This window comes from Grammomys surdaster, unplaced genomic scaffold, assembly GCF_004785775.1.
Source record: "Grammomys surdaster isolate TR1022 unplaced genomic scaffold, NIH_TR_1.0 164, whole genome shotgun sequence".
Classification (NCBI taxonomy): domain Eukaryota; kingdom Metazoa; phylum Chordata; class Mammalia; order Rodentia; family Muridae; genus Grammomys; species Grammomys surdaster.
In genome coordinates, this window is record NW_021604612.1 from 2136197 (window position 1) to 2157095 (window position 20899).

General features: G+C 51.6%; 2 protein-coding genes across 2 annotated transcripts in view; both read left to right on the forward strand.

Moving 5' to 3' along the window:
• The first annotated feature begins 1020 nt into the window (after nt 1–1020).
• On the forward strand, nt 1021–10034 carry Ung (uracil DNA glycosylase). The gene is made up of 7 exons (XM_028765466.1): nt 1021–1212; nt 1910–2116; nt 2664–2759; nt 6791–6888; nt 7151–7239; nt 7899–8077; nt 8992–10034. Exons 1-7 carry the CDS (start codon nt 1090–1092, stop codon nt 9130–9132), a joined length of 933 nt encoding a protein of 310 aa, XP_028621299.1. The 5' UTR covers nt 1021–1089; the 3' UTR covers nt 9133–10034.
• Nucleotides 10035–17569: 7535 nt separating this feature from the next.
• The window catches only part of Acacb (acetyl-CoA carboxylase beta), a 106661-nt gene continuing 103331 nt past the window's right edge, over nt 17570–20899 (forward strand). Inside the window, exon 1 of the mRNA XM_028765407.1 lies at nt 17570–17765. The gene's annotated coding sequence lies outside the window, so the exon portion shown is untranslated. The remainder of the gene's footprint in view (nt 17766–20899) is intronic.

Here is a 20899-nt window from a genome sequence, read left to right on the forward strand (position 1 = left end):
GGAAGCTTGGGGCTGGTGAGATGGCTCAGTGGTTAAGAGCACTGACTGCTCTTCCAGAGGTCATGAGTTCAAATCCCAGCAACCACATGGTGGCTCACAACCATCTGCAATGATATCTGATGCCCTCTTGTGGGGTGTCTGAAGACAGCTACAGTGTACTTACATATAATAAATAAATAAATAAGTAAATAAATAAATAAATAAATAGTTTAAAAAAAACTGTATTTAAAAAAAAAAAAAAGATTTGGAAGCTTAGCCGGGCGGTGGTGGCGCACGCCTTTAATCCCAGCACTTGGGAGGCAGAGGCAGGTGGATTTCTGAGTTCGAGGCCAGCCTGGTCTACAGAGTGAGTTCCAGGACAGCCAGGGCTACACAGAGAAACCCTGTCTCCAAAAAAACAAAAAAAAAAGATTTGGAAGCTGTAGCCCAGAGTAGCCTATAACAAACTGTGTTTGCCAAGGTGAGCCTTATACTCGGGATCCTCCTGCCTCCACCTCCAAGATGCTAGGGGTTACAGGGTGTGTCGCTACTCAGTGACACGGGAGGGTTTTTCCTAGACAGTGGTCGAGGTTTAATCTACACTGGCTCGGTAGAAAAGACTATCTGCGATTGTTTTATTGGGGGAGAAGGAGATGACAGAAAGCAGCACAATTGAATGTATGTCTAAGGTAGGTACGGGAGATAAAGGACAAGGAGGTATATAGCTCAGTGGTCAGATGGTTGCCCAGCAAGCACAAAGGCCCTGAGTTCAATCCCCAAATGGGGACTGAAGAGGAGGAGGATAGGAGGGAAATGTATCTGGGGAGGTGGAACATTACTGGGCTCAAACTCGAAGGCCTCCGATCTTTCCATCAGGAAGACCTGGAGAAAGACCTTTAGAGCAATGACCCGCAAGCCACAGGTTCTCCCTACCTTGCAAGCTCCACCCATCGAGGGGCGGGGCCGCGGCCCCTCCCACACATGCGCGTTGGGCCCCGCCACCCCCTGCCCGGCCAGCCTCCCCACCTCTAGCTGGAGCCCGGGCGGGTGGCTTCGCGCCAACTGTGAGCACGGTCGCGAGAGTCCCGGAGCTCCGTGCTCGGTGCAGGCATGATCGGCCAGAAGACCCTCTACTCTTTCTTCTCCCCGACCCCCACCGGGAAGCGGACCACGCGCAGCCCCGAGCCAGCTCCGGGGAGCAGAGTGGCGGCAGAGGACAGCGGCGATGCGGCGGTGAGACTAGCGGGATAACGTGGGGGGACGGCGGGGTCCCGGGCAGGATTGCGGTGCGCGCCGCTGCTCAGACATCCTGGGACACCTTAGGGGTTCAAAACAGCCGCGCGCAGCCGGCCGCCGCCATGCCGAGGCACTCGCCAATGGGGGATAGGGCCCGGTCGCCGCAGAGCCAATCGGTGTACAGCGTGCGCGCCCCGCCTCTCCCGCGGTCCAATCACAGGCGACAGGGGGCGGGAGCTGTTTTGCCGCGAAAAGCCCACGTGGGGAGTGTTAGTGAGACGCGCGGGGCAGCACCCGACAGCGGGGGGACTGCGGTGCGGCGGGGTCCGGGGCAGGAGAGCCGGGCACGCCGCTTATCAGCCAGACTGGGGCACCTTAAGGGTTCACAACAGCCGTGCGCGTCAAAGGCCGCCATGCGGAGATATCTACCAATGGGGACGGAACTTGGGCGCCGCTGAGCCAATGAGTGTGCAGCGTGTCCGCCCCGCCCCCTCGTATGGTCCAATCAGAAGCAGCAGGGTGTGGGAGCTGTTTTGCCGCGAAAAGCCCGCGTGGAAGGCCGTGGGCGCGTAAGGCGGGCCTAGCGGGTCCCCTGCACGGCTGGACCATGGGCGTCTTCGGGCGGCGGTCTTTGAGGTTGGCGCGCAGGGGAGCGAGGCTCCGGAGCTTTACTCCCGACCCCGACTCCCGGCAGGCCAGCCCCGCCAAGAAGGCCCGGGTGGAGCAGAACGAGCAGGCCACGCCGCCCTCTTCGCCGCTCAGCGCCGAGCAGCTCGTCCGCATCCAGAGGAACAAGGCCGCGGCGCTGCTCAGGCTCGCCGCCCGCAACGTGCCGCCCGGCCTCGGCGAGAGCTGGAAGCAGCAGCTGTGCGGGGAGTTCGGGAAGCCGTACTTCGTCAAGGTCGGTGATCGCGGGTCCAGCCTCCTCCTGGTCCCTCCCTTCCGGGCTGGAAGGTGGCGTTATGGCTTCGTTTTACGGGAAGGAGGGCGTGTGGAGGTCAAAGGACAACTTAGGACAGGAATCTCGCTATCGCGTGGGTCGGGTTGGCGGGTTGGGTGCCAGTTGGCTTCATGGCTTTTTGTAAGCCACCTGGTTTTCCCGCCAGGAAACCCTGGGGTGGTGAACCATCAACCAGAGTCTTATTAGAAGTCAGAGAAGACGATTGAGGTCCCAGGCTGTAATCCCAACCCTTGAGATCTAGGGGCAGGAGGATCTGGAGGTGAGGGCCAGCCTCAGGCTCTGTGCTATAAGAGATCCTGTCTTGTAAAAAAAAAGAGAAAGAGGGGCGGGATTACTGGGAAATGAAAATAGCCCGGCCCACCATCTTTGATCCAGCCTAGAGGGATGAAGCTGCTTCCAAACACCTTCTATAGAAAGGTTTTCAAACCTCATTCCTTCAGTTTCTGGCGAGAATGTGCTTTTAAGCCTCCTTTATCTTTTAAACCAGCTAATGGGATTTGTTGCTGAAGAAAGGAAACACCACAAGGTCTATCCACCCCCGGAGCAGGTGTTCACGTGGACCCAGATGTGCGACATCCGAGATGTAAGTTAAACTGGGATCTGGTTAGGAAGGACTGGAATAGTGTTTCGGGTAAGCCACGGGCTATTTAATATTTTGATATTTAATATCAAATATTGAGTGTTTGATAGTGGACATGGAAGTTGCAAGGTTTGGTTGTGTTCCGGATGGAACCTCTGCGGCACTGTGTGTGTCTCCAGCTGTTTATTCTTTTATGTTTGTTTGTTTGTTGTTTTTTTTTGTTTTTTTCGAGACAGGGTTTCTCTGTGTAGCCCTGGCTGTCCTGGAACTCACTTTGTAGACCAGGCTGGCCTCGAACTCAGCAATCCGCCTGCCTCTGCCTCCCAAGTGTAACAAAGAAAATGCACATACATATTTGCTTGTGTGCTCACTTTTTTTAATCTCTTTGTCGTATGTTAGCTCTAGTTCATTTCAGTCTGTCGAGCGTAGGCAATGGGTCTAAAGAAGTGAGGTTATTTCTGCTCACAAGATGTATGTTGTAGGGAAAAGGCAGAGAGAAAGAAGCCTTGTGGTCGAATATACCCATAAATCTCTCAGCACCTGAGGGTTGGAGGCCAGCCTGGGCTACTTGAGACCCTGATTCAACAAAACAAAAGGCAAAAAAAAAAAAAAACAAGGGCAGTTTTATCATCCACAGACTAGGACGGATGGCCTGGGGGTGCTAGATTCAGGTTGCCTGCCTAGCTTGTGTGATGTCCCTCCGTTAATGACCATCCAACCAAATGACTCATTCTCAGGCACACGATGATTTGAGTCCCTTGGTTAGCTCTGTCTTCCCTGTCATGGCTTCTTTCTCTTCTTCCAGGCTTTCTCAGAACTGAGAGATAAAGCAAATGAGTAGATCTCTCACAAGCTGAACAGTCAGCTTCCAACAGCCTTCCCCTGGGCGTGACGATCTGGGCAGAGACTGTATCGCCTCAGGCTTACAGGGCTGAACCACTCACTGTGTATTCCTCTTGTTATCTGTCAGAGCCTTTGCTGTTAGGATTGAGCCAGAACCACCAGCTGTGCCCTTTTTATTTGGATCTAAGTCACCGAGGCTGGCTTTGAACATACTCTAATTCAGGCTGACCTTAAATCTCTAGTCTAGCTGATCATTAGTGGCACATACCTTTAATCCCACCGCTTGAGAGGCAGAGGCAAATCTCTTGAGTTTGAGGACAGCTTGGTCTACAGAGTAGTGAGTTCCAGGATAGCTAGAACTATAGGCAAAAACCCTGTCTCTGAAAAAGTATAGGGTTGGCCTGGAGAGATGGCTCAGAAGTTAAGAGTACCAGCTGCTCTTCCAAAGGTCCTGAGTTCAATTCCCAGCAACCACATGGTGGCTCACAACCATCTATAATGGGGATCCAATGCCTTCTTCTGGTGTGTCTGAAGATAGCTACAGGGTGGTCATACAAATAAAATAAATAAATCTTTAAAAAAAAAAGTATACAGTCTTAAAAGCAAACAAAAAACCCTTCTGGCTTAGTTTGTATTGTGTTTGTAGCACTGAGGGGTCAGAAACTCATGGTCTTGGCTACTGTGCTTTGCCATTGAGCCACACACCTGTAGTCTTGAGGTTTTGATGCCCCACCCCCACCTCACAAGTAGCTGGGATTGTAGTGTGCATGATCAGTCCTGGCTCATGTCACATAGTGCAGGCAGAGTCGTTCCCTGGACTGCTCTAGAGCTGTGCTGTACAGAGTGAATGGTGTGTGTACATACATATGTGTGTGTGTATTTATATATATAGTCACCCTAGTCTTACTGGAGGGTTACCCTTCCTTTCTTTATGTTTACTTTCTGTGTGTAGCAGTGCACACCACAGCACACTTGTAGTCAGAGGACAGCTTAAAGGTTCTTTCCCTCCGCCATTGGGTTCTGGGATCGAACCCAAGGCACTGGACTTAGAGTTAAGCAGCTTTCCCCGCTGAACCATCTCAACCCCGTACTTTATCTGTAAGTAGCACATAGTGGTTGTACAGGGTGTGGTGACATTGCAGTGCCTTTGGCACATCCATTGCCTCAGACTTTTACCTTTGCTCTGTCTTAGGTTTTTTTTTTTTTTTTTTTTTAATGTACATTGCTGATTTGATTGCGTGTGTGTCTGTGTGAGGGCGTCAGATCCCTGAACAGGAGTTCCAGACAGCTGTGAGTTCCCATGCTGGTGCTAGGAATTGAGCCCAGCTCCCCTGGAAGAGCAGCCAGGCTCCCGCTGAGCCATGTCTCCAGTCTTTGTTTTGTTTTCAAATAAAGATTTGGCTGGGGAGTGGTGGTTCACGCCTTTAATCCCAGCACTTGGGAGGCAGAGGCAGGCGGATTTCTGAGTTTGAGAGTTCGAGGCTAGCCTGGTCTACAGAGTGAGTTCCAGGACAGCCAGGGCTACACAGAAAAATCCTGTCTCGGAAAAAAAAAAAAGATTTGGCATTTGGCCTGCACCTGTCTTTGCAGCACGTGTCTGCAGAGGCCAGGAGAGGGCCTCGTGGGTGCTGAGAAGGAACCCAGGCCTCGTCCAAGAGCAGCCAGTGCTCGCTCCCGTCTGCCAAACCGTTCGTATTGGGAGCATCTCAGTCCTCTCTCGCAACTATTTTGGAATATTTAATTGTTGTCAACCTTGGCTACTGTGTCACACCGGTGGAACATTACAAGTTGTTCCTCCTGCTGGCTGGCCCTGCCCAGCCTTCCCAGCTTCTGCCAGTTGCAGTTCTCTGCTTGTTTCTGTTTTATTTGGTCAGGAGGCCTGAGCATCGCATGTAGGCTTGCTCTCACTTATTGTCTGCCTTTGCCAGCTTCCCTGTGTGTCACCCGCTGGTCACTTTAGTATGTGTCTTGGCCACTTTGAACTGTGAGAGTGAAGCATGCGGGGTGCTCTTTAAGCAGGACTGTGCCCTGCACTCCAACCTTGGCCTTCCTGTCACTGACTGGCAGGATTGCCTGTGTGTACCCACTGTCTGGGGCCAGTGGAGCCTATTGTCTCTCACGGCCCCGTCTGTCCCCGTACACTGTGGACAGGTGATCTCTGCTTGCCCGGAGCATTTTGAGCTGGGGGAGGGGTTGTTTTGTTTTTTTTCCTCTGTCATTGTTAGTGGTCTGGAGCTCTCCCGAGTCAGTCAGCTAGTCAGCATCCAGGAGCTGTGATTCAGGTGAGCAGGCCGCCATGCTCCAGCTACACCTGACCCTCAGCAAACCCCACAGCCCCCACCTCAGAAAGTGGAACACGAGGCTCTCATTCTCGGTTCTTAGACACTTAGGTCTCCTGAGTGTCGGCCGAGGATTTCTGTTGGGGAGCACACAGGCTCAGGGAAACCAGGTATTCTGTCCTCGGTTGTCCTTGACCTGCCACCAGAGTCCTAGGACAGGAAAGGAAAAGCCTGCAGCTGACCTTGAGGGGAACAGAGGGTGCTAGCCATAGAGATGGTGTCCAGAGGCCAGTGTTTCAACACCTGAGAAAGGCACCTGTCCGCATGGCTTGCTAGCTGCACCCACGTCTGCGACCTGGCCTCAGTGTTGGTGCTGTAGAGTAGCGAGACCCAGGTGCAGATCTGAGGAGAGTTAAGTGGCCCTCTTCCTTTCCCCAGCAGTGTTTTCCCTTGATGAGGGACAAGTAGACTGCCTAGACAAGCTTACTGTGACAAGCTCAGGAAGTGTTGGCAGGCTTACAGAACGTAGGCACAGGAGTGTAGTTTGATGTTTTCACCTATGAACGTGGCGGGCTGTGTTCCCGTGGTCCACAGGCTGCAGGGACTCTATAGGTAATGAGACACAGGTTAGCTTAACAGCCGTCACCTCTCCCCACCTCATGCAGTGACATGGGCGAGGATGGTCCCTCCTTGGTGTGGTTCTTAGTGGTTCCACTTGTTCCAGGTTTTGTCGTGTGAGAAGTGAAGAGAAACCCCACACTGCACCGAGACCGGATGAGGGATGGGTGTCACTCGGGGTGCTGGGGTGCCCCCACAGCTCTGTTTTAAATCCTCAGCTGAGCAGCTACTGGCTACAGTGTCCGCCAGGAATTCCTTTGAACTGAACACGGTATTGTCTGATCGTATTCACAGGTGAAGGTTGTCATTCTGGGACAGGATCCCTATCACGGACCTAATCAAGCTCACGGGCTCTGCTTCAGTGTCCAAAGACCAGTTCCACCTCCGCCCAGGTACCCAGCTGCAGATGGCTTCAGTCAGGCTGTTCCTGGCAGGCTGTGGGTGGCATTGTTGGTATGACCTGGGTCACTGGGGACTGGCAGTGCTCTGGTTCGCACATACATTTAGGGAGTGGGTTGTGGCTGCTGGGCTAACTTAGGTCTTCCATGCTGCTGCTCTGAGTTCTGTGGGGTCTGTGACGGGGTGTTTGTGTGGCATCAAACTGCTGGGGATTCTGGTTGATTTGATTGTGCTTTTCTCTTGTCTTGTTTTCAGTTTGGAAAATATTTTTAAAGAGCTGTCTACAGACATCGATGGCTTTGTTCATCCTGGCCATGGGGATTTGTCAGGGTGGGCCAGACAAGGTAACCAGGCCTGGCTATGGCTTATTCGAGAACAAGGCTCTCCCCACCCCCCAACCCCCTGTGTGCGTGCGTGCGTGCGTGCGTGCGTGCGTGTGTGTGTGCGCACGCGTGCGTGTGCACGCGAGCATGTGTTGTATACATTAGTGTTCGTTTTGGTGGAGGGCAGAGACAATGAATTCCCTGGAGCTGGAGTTAACGCAGTTGTAAGCTGTCCAGCACGGGTGTTGGGGATCAAACTCGGGTCCTCTGTGAGAGTTAGCATGCTCAACTGCTCAGCCCCTCCCGTCCCATTGCTGAGGTGGGGGTTCTGATGAGGCCTTGGAGGCGTGTCACGCCCGTGTTACCCTCAGCCACTGCTGTTTCAGCTTGCTCGCTCACTCGCTCCTGGCGGTCTGGTCTTGGCTTCTAACAGTTTGATTTTGTTGCCATCAACTATTTGTAACCCTTTTACTTCCCCAAACTGGAAGACTCCGAAAGGCAGACATGACACAAAACACCCTGCCTACGGCTCACAGGCTCCTCCCTGCCGGCCCTGTTGTAACACTGTGTGTGGCCTGATTTCAGTTCTGCCCTGAGTCTATTGTGAGTAGCGTGGTCATCTGTGATGGCTGATAGCTTGTTTGAGCTGTCTCTGACCTTCCTCCCCACCGTGCTCACAGGTGTCCTCCTCCTCAATGCTGTCCTCACTGTCCGCGCACACCAAGCCAATTCCCACAAGGAGAGGGGCTGGGAGCAGTTCACGGACGCAGTGGTGTCCTGGCTCAATCAGAACCTCAGTGGCCTCGTCTTCCTCCTCTGGGGCTCTTATGCTCAGAAGAAGGGTAGTGCCATCGACAGGGTATGTGTCTTTTGACTCCTTTACAGAGAGCCAGGCAGCCCCGGTCCCCGCCTATGTGCATGGCATAGAAAGTCTACTGTGGCTCATGTGATCCCAGAACCTAAGAGGTCGAGGTAGGAGGAGTGCCATGTGGGCAAGCCTGGGCTAAGGGATGAGCCCGTTAGTGCACCATCCATTATAATTACAGTTGGGTTTCCACTGACAACTGAGCGAGTTCAGACATGGTGGGACGTCTGTGTGCTTCTGAGGTTAGCAGTTAACTGAAGCATCAGCCTGCCCTGCAGTGGGGACAGCACAGTCCCTGGCACCCCGCCTTTGCATGTGTTTCAGTGCTTCATGAATGAGTCCTGCTTCTGAGAAACGTGGAGCCTTGTAGGAAACTAGTTCCACTGAATCAGATACGATTAACCCCAGTGCCATAGGCAGGGGCCCTTAAGGCAGAGCACTTTTGTCCTCCCTGTCTCTGCTTCACGGGGCACTGACTGACATGCCTTGTCCCCGTCGCTGAGACGGCCCCCTCCCCTTAAGTCTTATCTTCCCCGTGTGGCTGAACATGTCCCAACGCTGCCTCGCGGGTGCCCTGCCCTCGATCCCGGGCTGGCCGCCAGCATTTATAGTGATGGCTGTGGTGGATGTAGCCAGTAGGGCAAAGGGGAGAGTGGGTGTGTGAAGGAGAAGGGAGTTGAGGGCTCCCAGGTACAGGACTTCCAGGGGCCAGGCTCATGGGAACCCTCAGTCCGACTGAACCTGGCCCGAGTCACACCTCTGGCCCTGAGGATGAGAACACTCTCCCTGTGTAATGTGAACTGGGTTTTGTGGATGGTGAGGGTGAATCCACCTTAGGAGGTGGGCGGGGCAGGAGTGCACAGCTGGCTGGGTATACGGTGGCCACTTTCCACTCTATTCTTTTACAGAAGCGTCACCATGTACTGCAGACAGCTCACCCCTCCCCGCTGTCGGTGTACAGAGGGTTCTTTGGATGTAGACATTTTTCTAAAGCCAACGAACTGCTCCAGAAGTCTGGCAAGAAGCCCATCAACTGGAAGGAGCTGTGACCTGCGGGCAGGAGTGTCTGTCTACAGCAGTTTTCAGATGCTGCTGCTGAGCAGTCGACAGTTAAGAAGTCACTGAAAATGTCCCTGTTCTAAGTTCCTTGTGTGAGCGGAGAAATGGAGAAGCATCGTGAGCCAGCCAGGACACAGAAACCGCAGCTTCAGCAGGCAGAACCTCCTGACTGGAACTAGGTCTGAACTCTCCAGGACCCGCAAGGTGGCTGTCAGGAACACGCCTACTTCTCAGAGGCCAGCAGCCACAGCCTCGGTCCTGTGACCTCGGTCCTGTGGGCTGCGCTGGGGTTAGAGGAGATCTGTACCTTTTGCTGTTCGGTGCACACTGCTGTTCAGTGCCTACTACTGTTTGCTTTATCTTTTAGAGTTAGAGATTACGAAGTGTCAGGGTGCGTGCTTCAAAGGCCCTTTTGTCTCTAAAGGAAGCCTTGGGTGTTTGAGTCCTGGGAAATCTGGTTTACAACTGAGAATCTCCTTCCTGATCACCAAGGTGTGGGTGTCGCCCTGGGATCACCAGTCCCTGCTCTGCCATGAGCAGAGGCTGAAGTTGAGCAGAGCAAGGGATTACTTGTTTTTAAGTGAGGGTGGGTGGGTTTCTAGTGCCTGTGGAGTTAACGGTTTCCTCACAGCAGACTGCCACATGTGGTCTGTGGTACTGGGGAATCTAACTCCAAGGTGCTGTTTTTTATGGGCTGAATTCACAGATTATGTTTTTCTGCAACACCAAAGAATGTTGTGTCTAACAAGGTAGGCAGGTACATTTTTTTTTCATCCTTTTTTGAGAGACAATCTTTACTGAGTTTACACCTCCAAGCTGGACTCTGTGGGTCTGGCTGGTTAGAGACGAGGCCTACCTGAACAGGAAAATAAAAGATGGTTGAAGCTTGGCAGTGTGCCGGCCATTCTTAGTGTTTGTTTCAGAAGCCCGTGCTTCTGCCTGTTGGCGTAGCTACCACTGACTGCAGGAAGGGTGGCTCTGTCCTTGCCCTGCTCTCTGGGGGTCCACCCACCACCCGCCAGCTGCTTGCTGCACTTCTGCCTCGGGCAGGCTGGCCAGAGTAGAGGTCTGCTGGGACCCCAAAGGGACAGCTTCCTGGGGGAAAGTCACATCTTTGAGGGTCTTGGCTTGCCAACTTCTGACCTGTGAGCTTCTAGACTCTTCCCTGGGAATATGAGGTTCAAGTGTGACTCTGGCCCGTTGGTTTGCTAACAGTGTATATTAGAGAAATTATTAAAATCCAGGCCCAGAGTTTTTTCCCCATCTCTTGCAGAGTTCCTGGATAGAAAACACACACAGGCTTCATATTTTTAATAAGCCTTAAACTGCACAAGAGCTGGGCAGCTGCCTACCCTCTGTGCTGTTAGAATCTACTTTCCTCTGGATAACCCAAGCTGTTACTATGTTTCATCTGAACTGCTCTCAGCTCTACTTGGGCAGCCCTGAGGGCCACGCACGTTCTCTAGACTCTTAACCCATGGCCGCTTCTCCCTCACAGTCACCGTCTTGCCTCCAGTCTCACCCCCAAACCCAGGAAACCTAAGTTTCCTAACTTGGGACAGGGTCACAGGCCACATCTCTGCCAGCTGGGGTGACAGACAAGCTCCCTGTGCAGGGCTGTAAGAGGAGAGCCACCCTAAAAGGCAAGGAACGGACCTTGGATGTTTTTAGAAACTGAAAAGCTAAGTTGGGCTGGTGGTTCACGTCTTTAATCCCACCACTTGGGCAGCAGGAGCAGTCAGATGAATGAGTTCCATGACTTCACAGAGAAAGCCTATCTGGGAGAAAAACAAAACAAAAAAAACTGAAGGTCTGGAGAGACACCTGGCATGAAAGCACTGGCTGCCCTTGCAGGCAGACCTGGGTTTGGTTCCCAGCACCTACCTGGCATCTCACCACCATCTACAATTCCAGTTTGAGGCGATCAATGCCTGCTTCTGGCCTCTTTGGGTACCAGCTATATATGTACACAGGTGCCCATGCTGGGAAAACAGCCAACCTTAGATTTCTGTTCTGTGAAAAATGCCAAAAGCAACTTGGAAGAAAAGGCTTGTGTCATCTGACACTTTTCGGGAAATGGGCACAGAACCTGGAGGCAGGATGCCTTCCTGCTTATGGCTTGTTCAGCCTGCTTGCTCACAGCACCCGGGACCACCAGCCCAGGGTGGCACCACCATACACTACACAGGCTGGGCCTCCTGCCGCATCAGTAAGGAGATATATAACAGGCTTGCCTGCAGCCTGAACTTGTGGGAACATTTTTTCAAAGTTCTCGAAGGTGACACTTGATGGTGTCAAGTTGACGTGAAATAAAAACTAACCATACCCATGCACAAAAGGAGAGGTGGCTCGGTGGTTTAATAGCACCTGATCTTCCAGGGGACTCAGTTCCCAGCACTCAGGTCAGGTGGCTTATAACCCTCTTAACACTTGAGCTCCAGGGGATTGGACACCTGTGCTCAGGTGCACACACACATGTATGCTTGACATAATAAAAGCATCTTTAAAAATTCTTAAAGCCATTAGAGGGCTGGCAGGTGGATGGCTCGTTGGGGCGATGCCGAGGACCTGAGGTGGTCCACCAGTAGGCATAATGGAAACAGAACTGGTGTGTTTCCATTATGAGTACACATGTAAAATAGATGGTTCACGTCAAAGAGGGAAGAAGAGGACCTGAGTTCCGTCCCAGCATCCATAGCATGTAGCTCAGAACTGTATGTCACCCCAGAGACTACAACACCTGGATTCAGCTGTCTTGTGTGGACACAAGTAGCTACACACAACTTAGAATAATACAGTTACATGGATTTGCTGGGGGGGGGGGGGGGGGGGCCATGAGTGCCAGGTGCCAAGAAAAGATTGCTGTTGGGCTGGAGACCGGTAGGTAGGTAGGGCACTTCTGCCAGGCCTGACCTGAGTTTCAGTCCTTGGACTCCTAAGGTAGGAATGAAGACAACTGAGCCCCTACAGACTGTCCGCAGACCTCTGTGTATGCTGTAGCATGTGCATACAACTCCACCACCACAAAATCAGGGTTAAGTTTATAGGGGTGTGGTGATGAATGCCTTTATTCCATCATTTGGGATGCAGAGGCAGACAAGTCCACACATCAAGTTCCAGGACAGCCTGGTAGATTTAAACTGTCTCAAAACCAAGGTGAAACCAGACGTGGTTGATATCCCTTTTACCCCAGCACTCAGGAGGCAGGCAGTTCACCCAGCCTGGTCTACAGAGAGAGTTCTAGGACAGTCAGGGCTACACACAGAAATCCTGTCTCATTTACAAAGCAAACCAAGCAAGTTGAAGCTGGCGTGGCACACGCCATTCACTCTAGCGTCTTTCCAGCTGAAGCCGGAAGATACAGAGTTTGAGGCTGGCCTGGACTCCATAGCGGAACTGTCTCAGAAGTAAAAAAAAGTCAATGTAACAGTGAATAGATGTGAAAATACTGCTTTAGAGACCACACTGGCCACTTGGGAGGCAGAGGCAGGCGGATTTCTGAGTTCAAGGCCAGCCTGGTCTACAGAGTGAATTCCAGGACAGCCAGGGCTACACAGAGAAACCCTGTCTTGAAAAACCAAAAGAGAAAAAGAGACCACACTGGCTTTGAACTACAGCAATCTGGTCTCAGCTTCCCAAGTTCAGGAATTTTAGGTGTTGGCCACCATGCTTGATTGAGCATCTTAAAGGACGTGAGGCCCAACCCCACTCTGCCCCCTGAGAATGTGGCAGTAGGTTCTTTTATTGGGCGGGGAGGGAGTTCCACTTGGCAATTTTGTAGTTCAGCAGGGTCCAAAAGTGAACAGAATGGCCAGGTAGATTTAAACCTTTTATGTTTGCAGCCATCTAGTTTCAGAACTGCCGTGAGAGAGATGGTCAAGAGCAGTGTGTACAGGAGTTCTTGGAGCTTGAGGGTGATTGGGTGGTAATGTGAATTTAATCCAATTTGTGTGTGTCCTAGTTACCTTTGTCCCACCCAACCCCGGCACGTAATGAATGCAGATATGGCCTGCCTGGGACAGCTTGCTAAACCTCATACACTCTGCTGGTGGGTGGGAATAAAATACCCAGGAAAGGGTTCCTAATTCTGGTCAAGCTGGAGATGAAGGTTTCCTGGCCAGACCAGAACAATACATGGTCTACACGGCCAGGTAGCAGAGGTCCCCCTACCCCCCACCGTGTGCAGATCTGGCTGTCTCTGTGTAGCACAGTGTGGGTAGCTATAAGGGCTATTCCTGGTTACAACTTGACTACAATCTGGAATGAACTACAGTCCAGAATTGGAGGGCTCATCTGTGATCCAGATCTTGAAGCTGGAAGACACAAGTTTCTGACCTGGATCTTGGTGTGGAGATCTTGAGGCACAGTGGCCATGAAAAGCTTAGGCCCAGGCAAGGTAGTGCATGCCTTTAATCCCAGGAGACTGAGGTGAGGAAGTTTCTGAGTTCAAGGCCAGCCTGGGACAAATATCCTAGATCTAGGCATGGTGGTACACACCTTTAATCTGGGCCACGCCTTCTGCTGGAGGCTTACATAAGGACATTGGCAGAAGGAAGACTCGGTCTTCTGCTTGCACTTACCAGCTCATCTGTTGGAACCTACTTCTACAGAAGACCAGCTGAAACAACTAGCCTCGTGGGACTGCATAATGACTAGATGCTTGGACTTCTCGTCCACAGCTGCCCGTTGGGTCAGTTGGACTGCAGACTGTAAGTCATCACAATAAATTCCCTCAATATAGAGAGACATTCCATAAGGTCTGTGACTCTAGAGAACCCTAATACAGAAGTCTGTGATGAATTACCTGAGAGAAATGGTTCCTGTCACCTCCCTCTGGAGTAAGGAAGTCAGTTATGCAAATATCATCCTGGGAACCTCAAGTTGTAAATTAATTGTGTGAAAGTTCACTCCCTGATCTTGACCTGAGCCCAGCAGGGAGGGCCAAGTCGATGCGGTTCTCTTGGTGAGTTCTTGATTCTCCAAATTCCTTGCTCTCTCCAGTTCTCTCCTGGGATAAAGTCATGGCTTTCCAGTTTTTTCTGAACCTCCGTGACGGAGAGGGTAACAGGGAGACAGGTACGTTGGCCAAGTGCCTCAAGCAGAGGAAGGGTTGGAAGCTTCACTGGAGACATCTCCGCAGAACCCTGACGTTTTAATTCAGGCCTCAGGACTTGCAGCGTCTCTAGAGTTCACTGCAGTACCGATTGGCCGCAGCGGCCATGTTCCCCTGTACCACTTGCCTGGCAGGACCGTTTGGAATGTGCGCCTCTGAACCTAAGGTTTGAAGAGAAGACTTTCTATTAAGATCCTTGTGTTTGGTGTAAAGAATTCATTAGCAGTGCTCGCCCTTCTTCTTGTCTTCTGGAAAATACATCTTTTGAGACAGTGTATTAGTTGTACAAATAATTCCGTGCGACCTTTTCAGTGGGTATAGTGTGTGCACATGCACACACCTGTGCATGCGTGTATGTGTGTACATGTGTGGGGCCCAGGGGTTGTCATTGTCGGATGTGTCTAATGCTTTTGGCTTTGTTTTCCTTTGTGAGTGTGCGGCATGCATGCATGCATGTTTACACGTGTGAGGGAGTTTCTGTGTACACGCATGTGTGAAAACTCAAAGTGGACATCAGGAGCCCTCCTGGACGGCACTCCACCGTATTGACTGAGGCTAGCCCAGCCAGCTCTACAGCTATCTGCTGCTGCTTTCTGAACTCATGAAGGCCACCAGAGCCACCCAGTTTAAGTCAGAACTTCTCGTCTCCGTGTTTGTGTGGCAAGTGTCTTAGCCACTGGGCTATCTCTGGCCCTTCACCTTATTTTAGTGTTTGAGTCAGAGTTGGCTATTGAACGTAAAGCTCACGGCTACACTGGCCAGCCAACTGGGCTCTGGAAATCCACTGTGCCCGCCCACATAGTCCTCTCCCTCAGTCCCCACCTCTGCCCAGCTCGAGGGATTACAGACGAGCCGTCACGCCAAGCTTTACAAAGGTACAGAGACTCTGAACTCGATCCTTACCTTGTAGTAAAAAACTATTTTAAAAATCCAGGCTACTACCCTGCCTTTGGTTATTGAGATCCCGGATGAAAAACACACACAGCCTTTATATTTACAATAAGCCTTAAACAACACAAGCGTTGGGCAGATATCTACCCTCTATGCTATTAGAATCTATTTTCCTATGGATAAGCCTGAGTTATTACTGTTTCATCCGGACTGTTCCTAGCTCCTATTGGCCAGCCCTCAGGCCCATGATTTTACAGTTCAGCTAACCCATAGAGGCTTCTCCTTTCTCCTGTCCTGCACATTCTTCTCCTTCTCCTTCTTCTTTTGTTTTCTTTTCTTTTCTTTTTTTTTTGAGACAGGGTTTCTCTGTGTAGCCCTGGGCTGTCCTGGAACTCACTCTGTAGACCAGGCTGGCCTTGAACTCAGAAATCTGCCTGCCTCTGCCTCCCAAGTGCTGGGATTAAAGGCATGTGCCACCACTGCCCGGCTCTTCTGTTCCATGGCGGCCTCTTTCTTCTCCCTCCTCGTGGTCCTCTCTCACCCAAGCCTGTGAAACCTCAACCCCACTCTGTCTCTTCTACCCAGCCATTAGCTGTTGGCTTCTTTATTCACCAATCACAATAAACTGGGGGCAGGGTCACTCAGTGTCTTACATGTGGACTCTCTTGTTTTTAGGGTAACCAGTCTCAGGGGCCCCAAATTAGCATTAGAATACAAGCAGCATTAGGCCAACCCATTATGTGACCCTCACACAGTAGGCATTTTACACACAGTAGGCATTTTACCGACAGCCCCACTCTCATGGATGTGCAGAGTATACTCTGTAGAACAGTCTACATACTAAAGACTGTTGACAGCCGTGCAGCTCTCCGTGTCTGTGTCTATAACAGAGTGGGTTTCTTTTGGTTGTTTTCATTGGTTTTTTTGGAGACAAGGTCTTATGAGGCAGCTCTGGCTAGCCTGGAACCCAACCTGTAGACCAGGTTTGCCTGCGATGTCGGCACTGTCTGGCTTCTGGTGGGATCACAGGTGCTTGGTGCCATTACCTAGCAGGGGGTAACGAGGGTCCGTTAGAAGGATCAGCCAAGAGCGGTGGTTCACTCACGTCTGTCATCCAGCATCCCAGAGTTCCTGATTCCACAGGTTCTAGGACAGCTGGGGCTGCATGAGTTACAGTTCGCTTAGGCCGAAGTGAGACTCTGTCCCTATAAAACACATCAGCAAGAAGAGGGGGTTACGAGCAAAGCATGCTGGGAGCCCAGTCTCAGCATCTTCTCAACTGGGTGCTGAATGGCAGATGAGGACAGGCGACCTCAAGGCCATCAGCAAGGAAGGAGTGGACTCGAGTCAGCCTGGTGACAGAGCTCCGTAACCTTTCCACTCTCAGCACCCTGCGCAGGTCATCGTAACACAGTCACTGGAGAGGGTACCAAGGACCCGAAACGCTAAGCCAGAGCTCCCTTGCCAGCTGCACCCTCGACACGGGAACGTGTTTGATGAGGTTATCTGAAATGCGTTCTTCAGTCGCACATGGCTTTCTAGGACATGCGCTTTCCAGGGAACCTCAGTCTAAGAGCGATGCGAGGCTACTGCTTGTCCAGTATCGGGCGTGCGTAACCCTGGACTCCATACAGGTGTATAGCCAGTGACGCCCCCGCCACCGCAGCTTGAAGCGGACATGAATAACGGCGTGAAGTCCGCTTCCTGCTCTAAAGTCCACTGGAAAGAACTGATTTGTTTGCTGATTTGTCTTTTTTTTTTCGTTCCTGGAAAAGAAGCCCACGAGTGAGGAGTGAAGTATCCCACGCAGGGTAGCGGGTGCTGCAGCGGCCAGAACATCCCCGCACAGACTCTGTGCTCGTCATTGGCGCTGCAGATGGTCACGTGGCACAGCCGTGGTCACAGACATGGGTGCTGGTGTGTGCTTTCTGTTTCCCTGCCTGCCGCTGCCAGTCAGGGTTGAGACCCGGAGATGACCTTTGTCCCACATGTTTCAGAACACCCTGTGACAGCGACACGGGCAGGTTTCCTCTGCTCTTCTCAGCTGTCCCCAGCCAGCCAATCCTGAATAAGACAGCCTTGTTTTTTAATCCGCAAGTCCCAAGATATTAGAGCCATTCCACGCACAGGGTGTGATTCCAGAGGGTCTCGTAAAAACCTTGTTGGGGAGGAGTGGCAGGCCAGCTTTGGGGGAGCTTCCCACCCTCCCTCACGATGGACTCACAGGCCAGAGTGACCTTCCCCTGATTGCTTATGACACCTTGGGCCTTAGATGGTTCTTGTTTAAGTCCCTAGGAATTCTGAAATAAATCGAGCTTTGGGGTGAGGTAGAAGGGCTCCCAGGGCCCCAGTGCAGCCCTGCTGGGCTGCTGTAAGGTGATTTCCTCCCAGCCTGGGTCACTGCTGCCACTCAGTGCCTTGAAGGTTAAATGCTCTGGGGGATATTTTTAAAACAGCCGGGGCTGGTTAATCTAAAAGTGACATTTACAGTCACAGTCCTGTGAGCTGCCTGCCAGCCGCTTAGATCCCGGCCTCGGCCAACAAGGAGCTCGGAAAAATGTCAACCCTGGATACACAGCTGGGAAGCCATGGGAAAAGCAAGGCCGAAGTGTGAACGCAGTAAGTGAGCCCACCCCTCCCTGGGTCTATGGGCCTCAAAGCCAGTTCCCTGTGTGTGTGTGTGTGTGTGTGTGTGCGCGCGCGCGCGCGAGCCTGGTGTCAGCCACAGACAGAAGCAGCCACTTGAGAGTTTTAGGGGACACTGAGGGAGCTGCTGAGAAGTTTGTTATAAAAGCCAGTCTCTGATTCTGTGTTTTCAGGTGGCGTCTGCCACTTTCCCCTATTATTGTTGTTACTATTCTTTTATAATAAAAACGGACTTCCTTATAGGTGGGTGGCCATCTCTACTTACCCAGGACAGGGTGATTCCTGGGGACTCAGAATTATCTTTTATTATGTCTTCGATTGGTGTTTATTTACCCAGGATATCCTGGAACTGGCCCAGCCATCTAGGCTGGCCTTGAACTCACAGCTGCCCTCCCGTCTTAAAACAAAACAAACAACACTGGCTTCTCCATTCTTCTGTATAGGAGTTGTGCAAACCACCTGTGTGTGTGTGTGTGTGTGTGTGTGTGTGTGTGTGTGTGTTTTATAATGTTTTGGTTTAATACAGAAATGACCAAGGCATCAAACCTAGTTCTCAGGCTGTGTGGGATATGGCCACGCTTGTATTTTGAAATGGAGGTGGCCTCTGGATCTCCCTCCAATAGAACCCTGGCAATCTCCCGTCCTAACATAGCCTCTGAATCTCACTTTCAGGGTGGGTTTGTGTGTCCCTAGTGGGTTGTGGGAGCAGTCCAAAACTGCAGCAACCTGAGAAGGGCACACACTCAGTCTTACTTACTTACTCTGTGTGTGTGTGTGGGGGGGGAGACGGGGTGCTCCCAGCAGTCTATGCATCTTCATTCTAGGAATCCAGGGCTCCTGTCACAGAGTTGGGGCTGAAGGATTGATCTGTGTGTGGCAGGTCTGAGCAGGGTGCTCAGTCATTTGACCTTGAGATTCCAAGGGCAGGGAGAAGCAACAGGTGCTATTTGTTCCATGCCCTGGGTTAGAACGCCAAGCTGTAGAGAATTTCCCCGATGACGAAGGCCAGTTGAGTGGTGGATGGTGAAGGTCCCACCCCGATTTGGCCCACTCCTGCCCTTCTCTGAGGCCTCTTAACCGCCCCATGCCTGTGCCTGCTCTGTAGGAGTGGCTGCTCTCTAGGGAAGACCCTTTAGTTTGCCCAAGCTTGGTGTCAGCCCACCTTTTTATCTTTCTTGAACATGTCTGTTTTACATTTATTTATTTGTGCAGGTGTGAAACATGTTGCAGGGTTTTTGATCACACTGTGAACCCCAAGATTGTGTTATGTACTGAAAATACCAGTTTCTAGTTGTGGTGTGGTTCAACCTTAGCACACGTTTAATCCCTCTGGCTGGAATACAGACACGCCCAGGATACTCACCTTTAATCCCAAACAGTGAAGGTAAAGTTGAGTTTGTAGAAGGAAGTGAAGTCTAATTGAGTGGCAGACAAAGTGACAAATCAGAGAACGATTTGGCAGAATGAATCAGAAATAGGATACGCCCAACTCTCCAGAGGACAGGAAAAAGAGGCAGAAAGAAGCACAGAAAAGAAATGGGGGTGGGGTGGGGAAGGGGAAGGGGCAATTGTACAGAGACAACGTGAAGTGAAGAGAGAACAAGGTAGACACAGTGAAGACAGAGTGAGCCAGAGAATGGGAAGGATCCAGAAGATCAGAACAGATTGGCAGTTTCAGTTTGAGACCAAGCAGAACAATTCAGGGGAGGCTGAGAGAGGAGCCAGATTGAAGCAGTCAGCTTGGAGAGGAGTTTTGAGCCAGAACACCTGAGTTGAACCAGCCAGCCAGAGTTCAGAAAGAACTAGAAAAGGACGAGCTTATTCAATAAATAGTCTCAAAGGCTGAAAACATTCTAGGCTGAGATTAGATTGTACAAAAGCTAGAAGCTTTCCATACACTACACTTCCAGCACTAGGCCTAGGTTAACAGAAGGTGGCAGTGAGCATCAGAGACAATTAAAAGTTAACTTGTAAAAACACGTGCAGGTCAGTTGGTTCTCCCTCCCACCATGTGAGTCAGAGGGATCCAACCGGGACCGTCAGGCTTGGCAGCAAGTACCTTTCTTTATCTGCTAAGCAACGTTACTGGCCCTCGCTCGGTCTTAGGAAGTGAACGTGACTTGTGAATAGGAGGGGTATTGAAGAAAGGTTCTGAGCTCGTTTCTGTAAACTTAGTACTTAGGAGTGTCAGGCCTGGGGAACTCTGTCACGGCAGAGCCCGGCTGTGGACCAGTCCGGGACCCACATTGCCTCTGGGGAGCACGGAGACTTTGTGGTAGGACCTCTCAGAATCTTTTCATCTTGGAGCACCCTGAGGAAGGGACTGGCCGTGATGCTACCTGGCAAAGGTGAGGACCACCTCACAGGGTCTTGGGGATCTCTGAACAGTTGTGCTGGGTGCTTTCCTCGTTTCTATGCAGGGTCCCGGCAGACACGGGTGTGGTGTGGGTGGGAGCTGCGGGCAGGAGCTCAGAGTTCTGTGTGCCTCAGTCTTCCAGGTTTCTGGTTGAATCGGGCTGGGGGTGGGGGTGGGGGAGAGAATAGAATTAGGTTGACTGTGGGCTCAGCCTGCAGTCCCAGCTCCCCTATTTCCTGAAGATGTTGCTACCAACATGCAGGTCCATCCATGATCTGATACCTCAAATTCTCTGTATCCCAAAAGAAACTAGAAAGCAGAGACCGATAAAGGAAAATAGATATATTTACAGTTTAGTTTCCAATGCCAGCCTCGCACCTGACAGGAGTTAGAAGGATCCATTAGGGATTTGCTCTGATGCTGTCCCCTGTCCCCTCCTGGGGTCTGGGGGAGGACTCCTGGGCCCCATCCCATGTCCACGAACAACAGGGAGCAAAAGCATGGTGGTCAGAGGGATGCTTAAAGGGGGATAAAGGAGGCTGGGGATGTTCTCAGTCAGCACTCAGTGCCGTCAGCAGGCTTCTGCGTACATCTCGGGTACCTGCCCTGTGCTTCTGAGTCAGTACCGGGTTTGCGATTGCAAAAAGAACTGTGTTTCAAGCTTCTTGGTGGGAAGGGGCTAGGCAACTCAGTCAACTGGGAGCTCTGTAGTGAAGAAGCAGGCCCGGCTTTAAGCCTAAGTCTGGTCTCA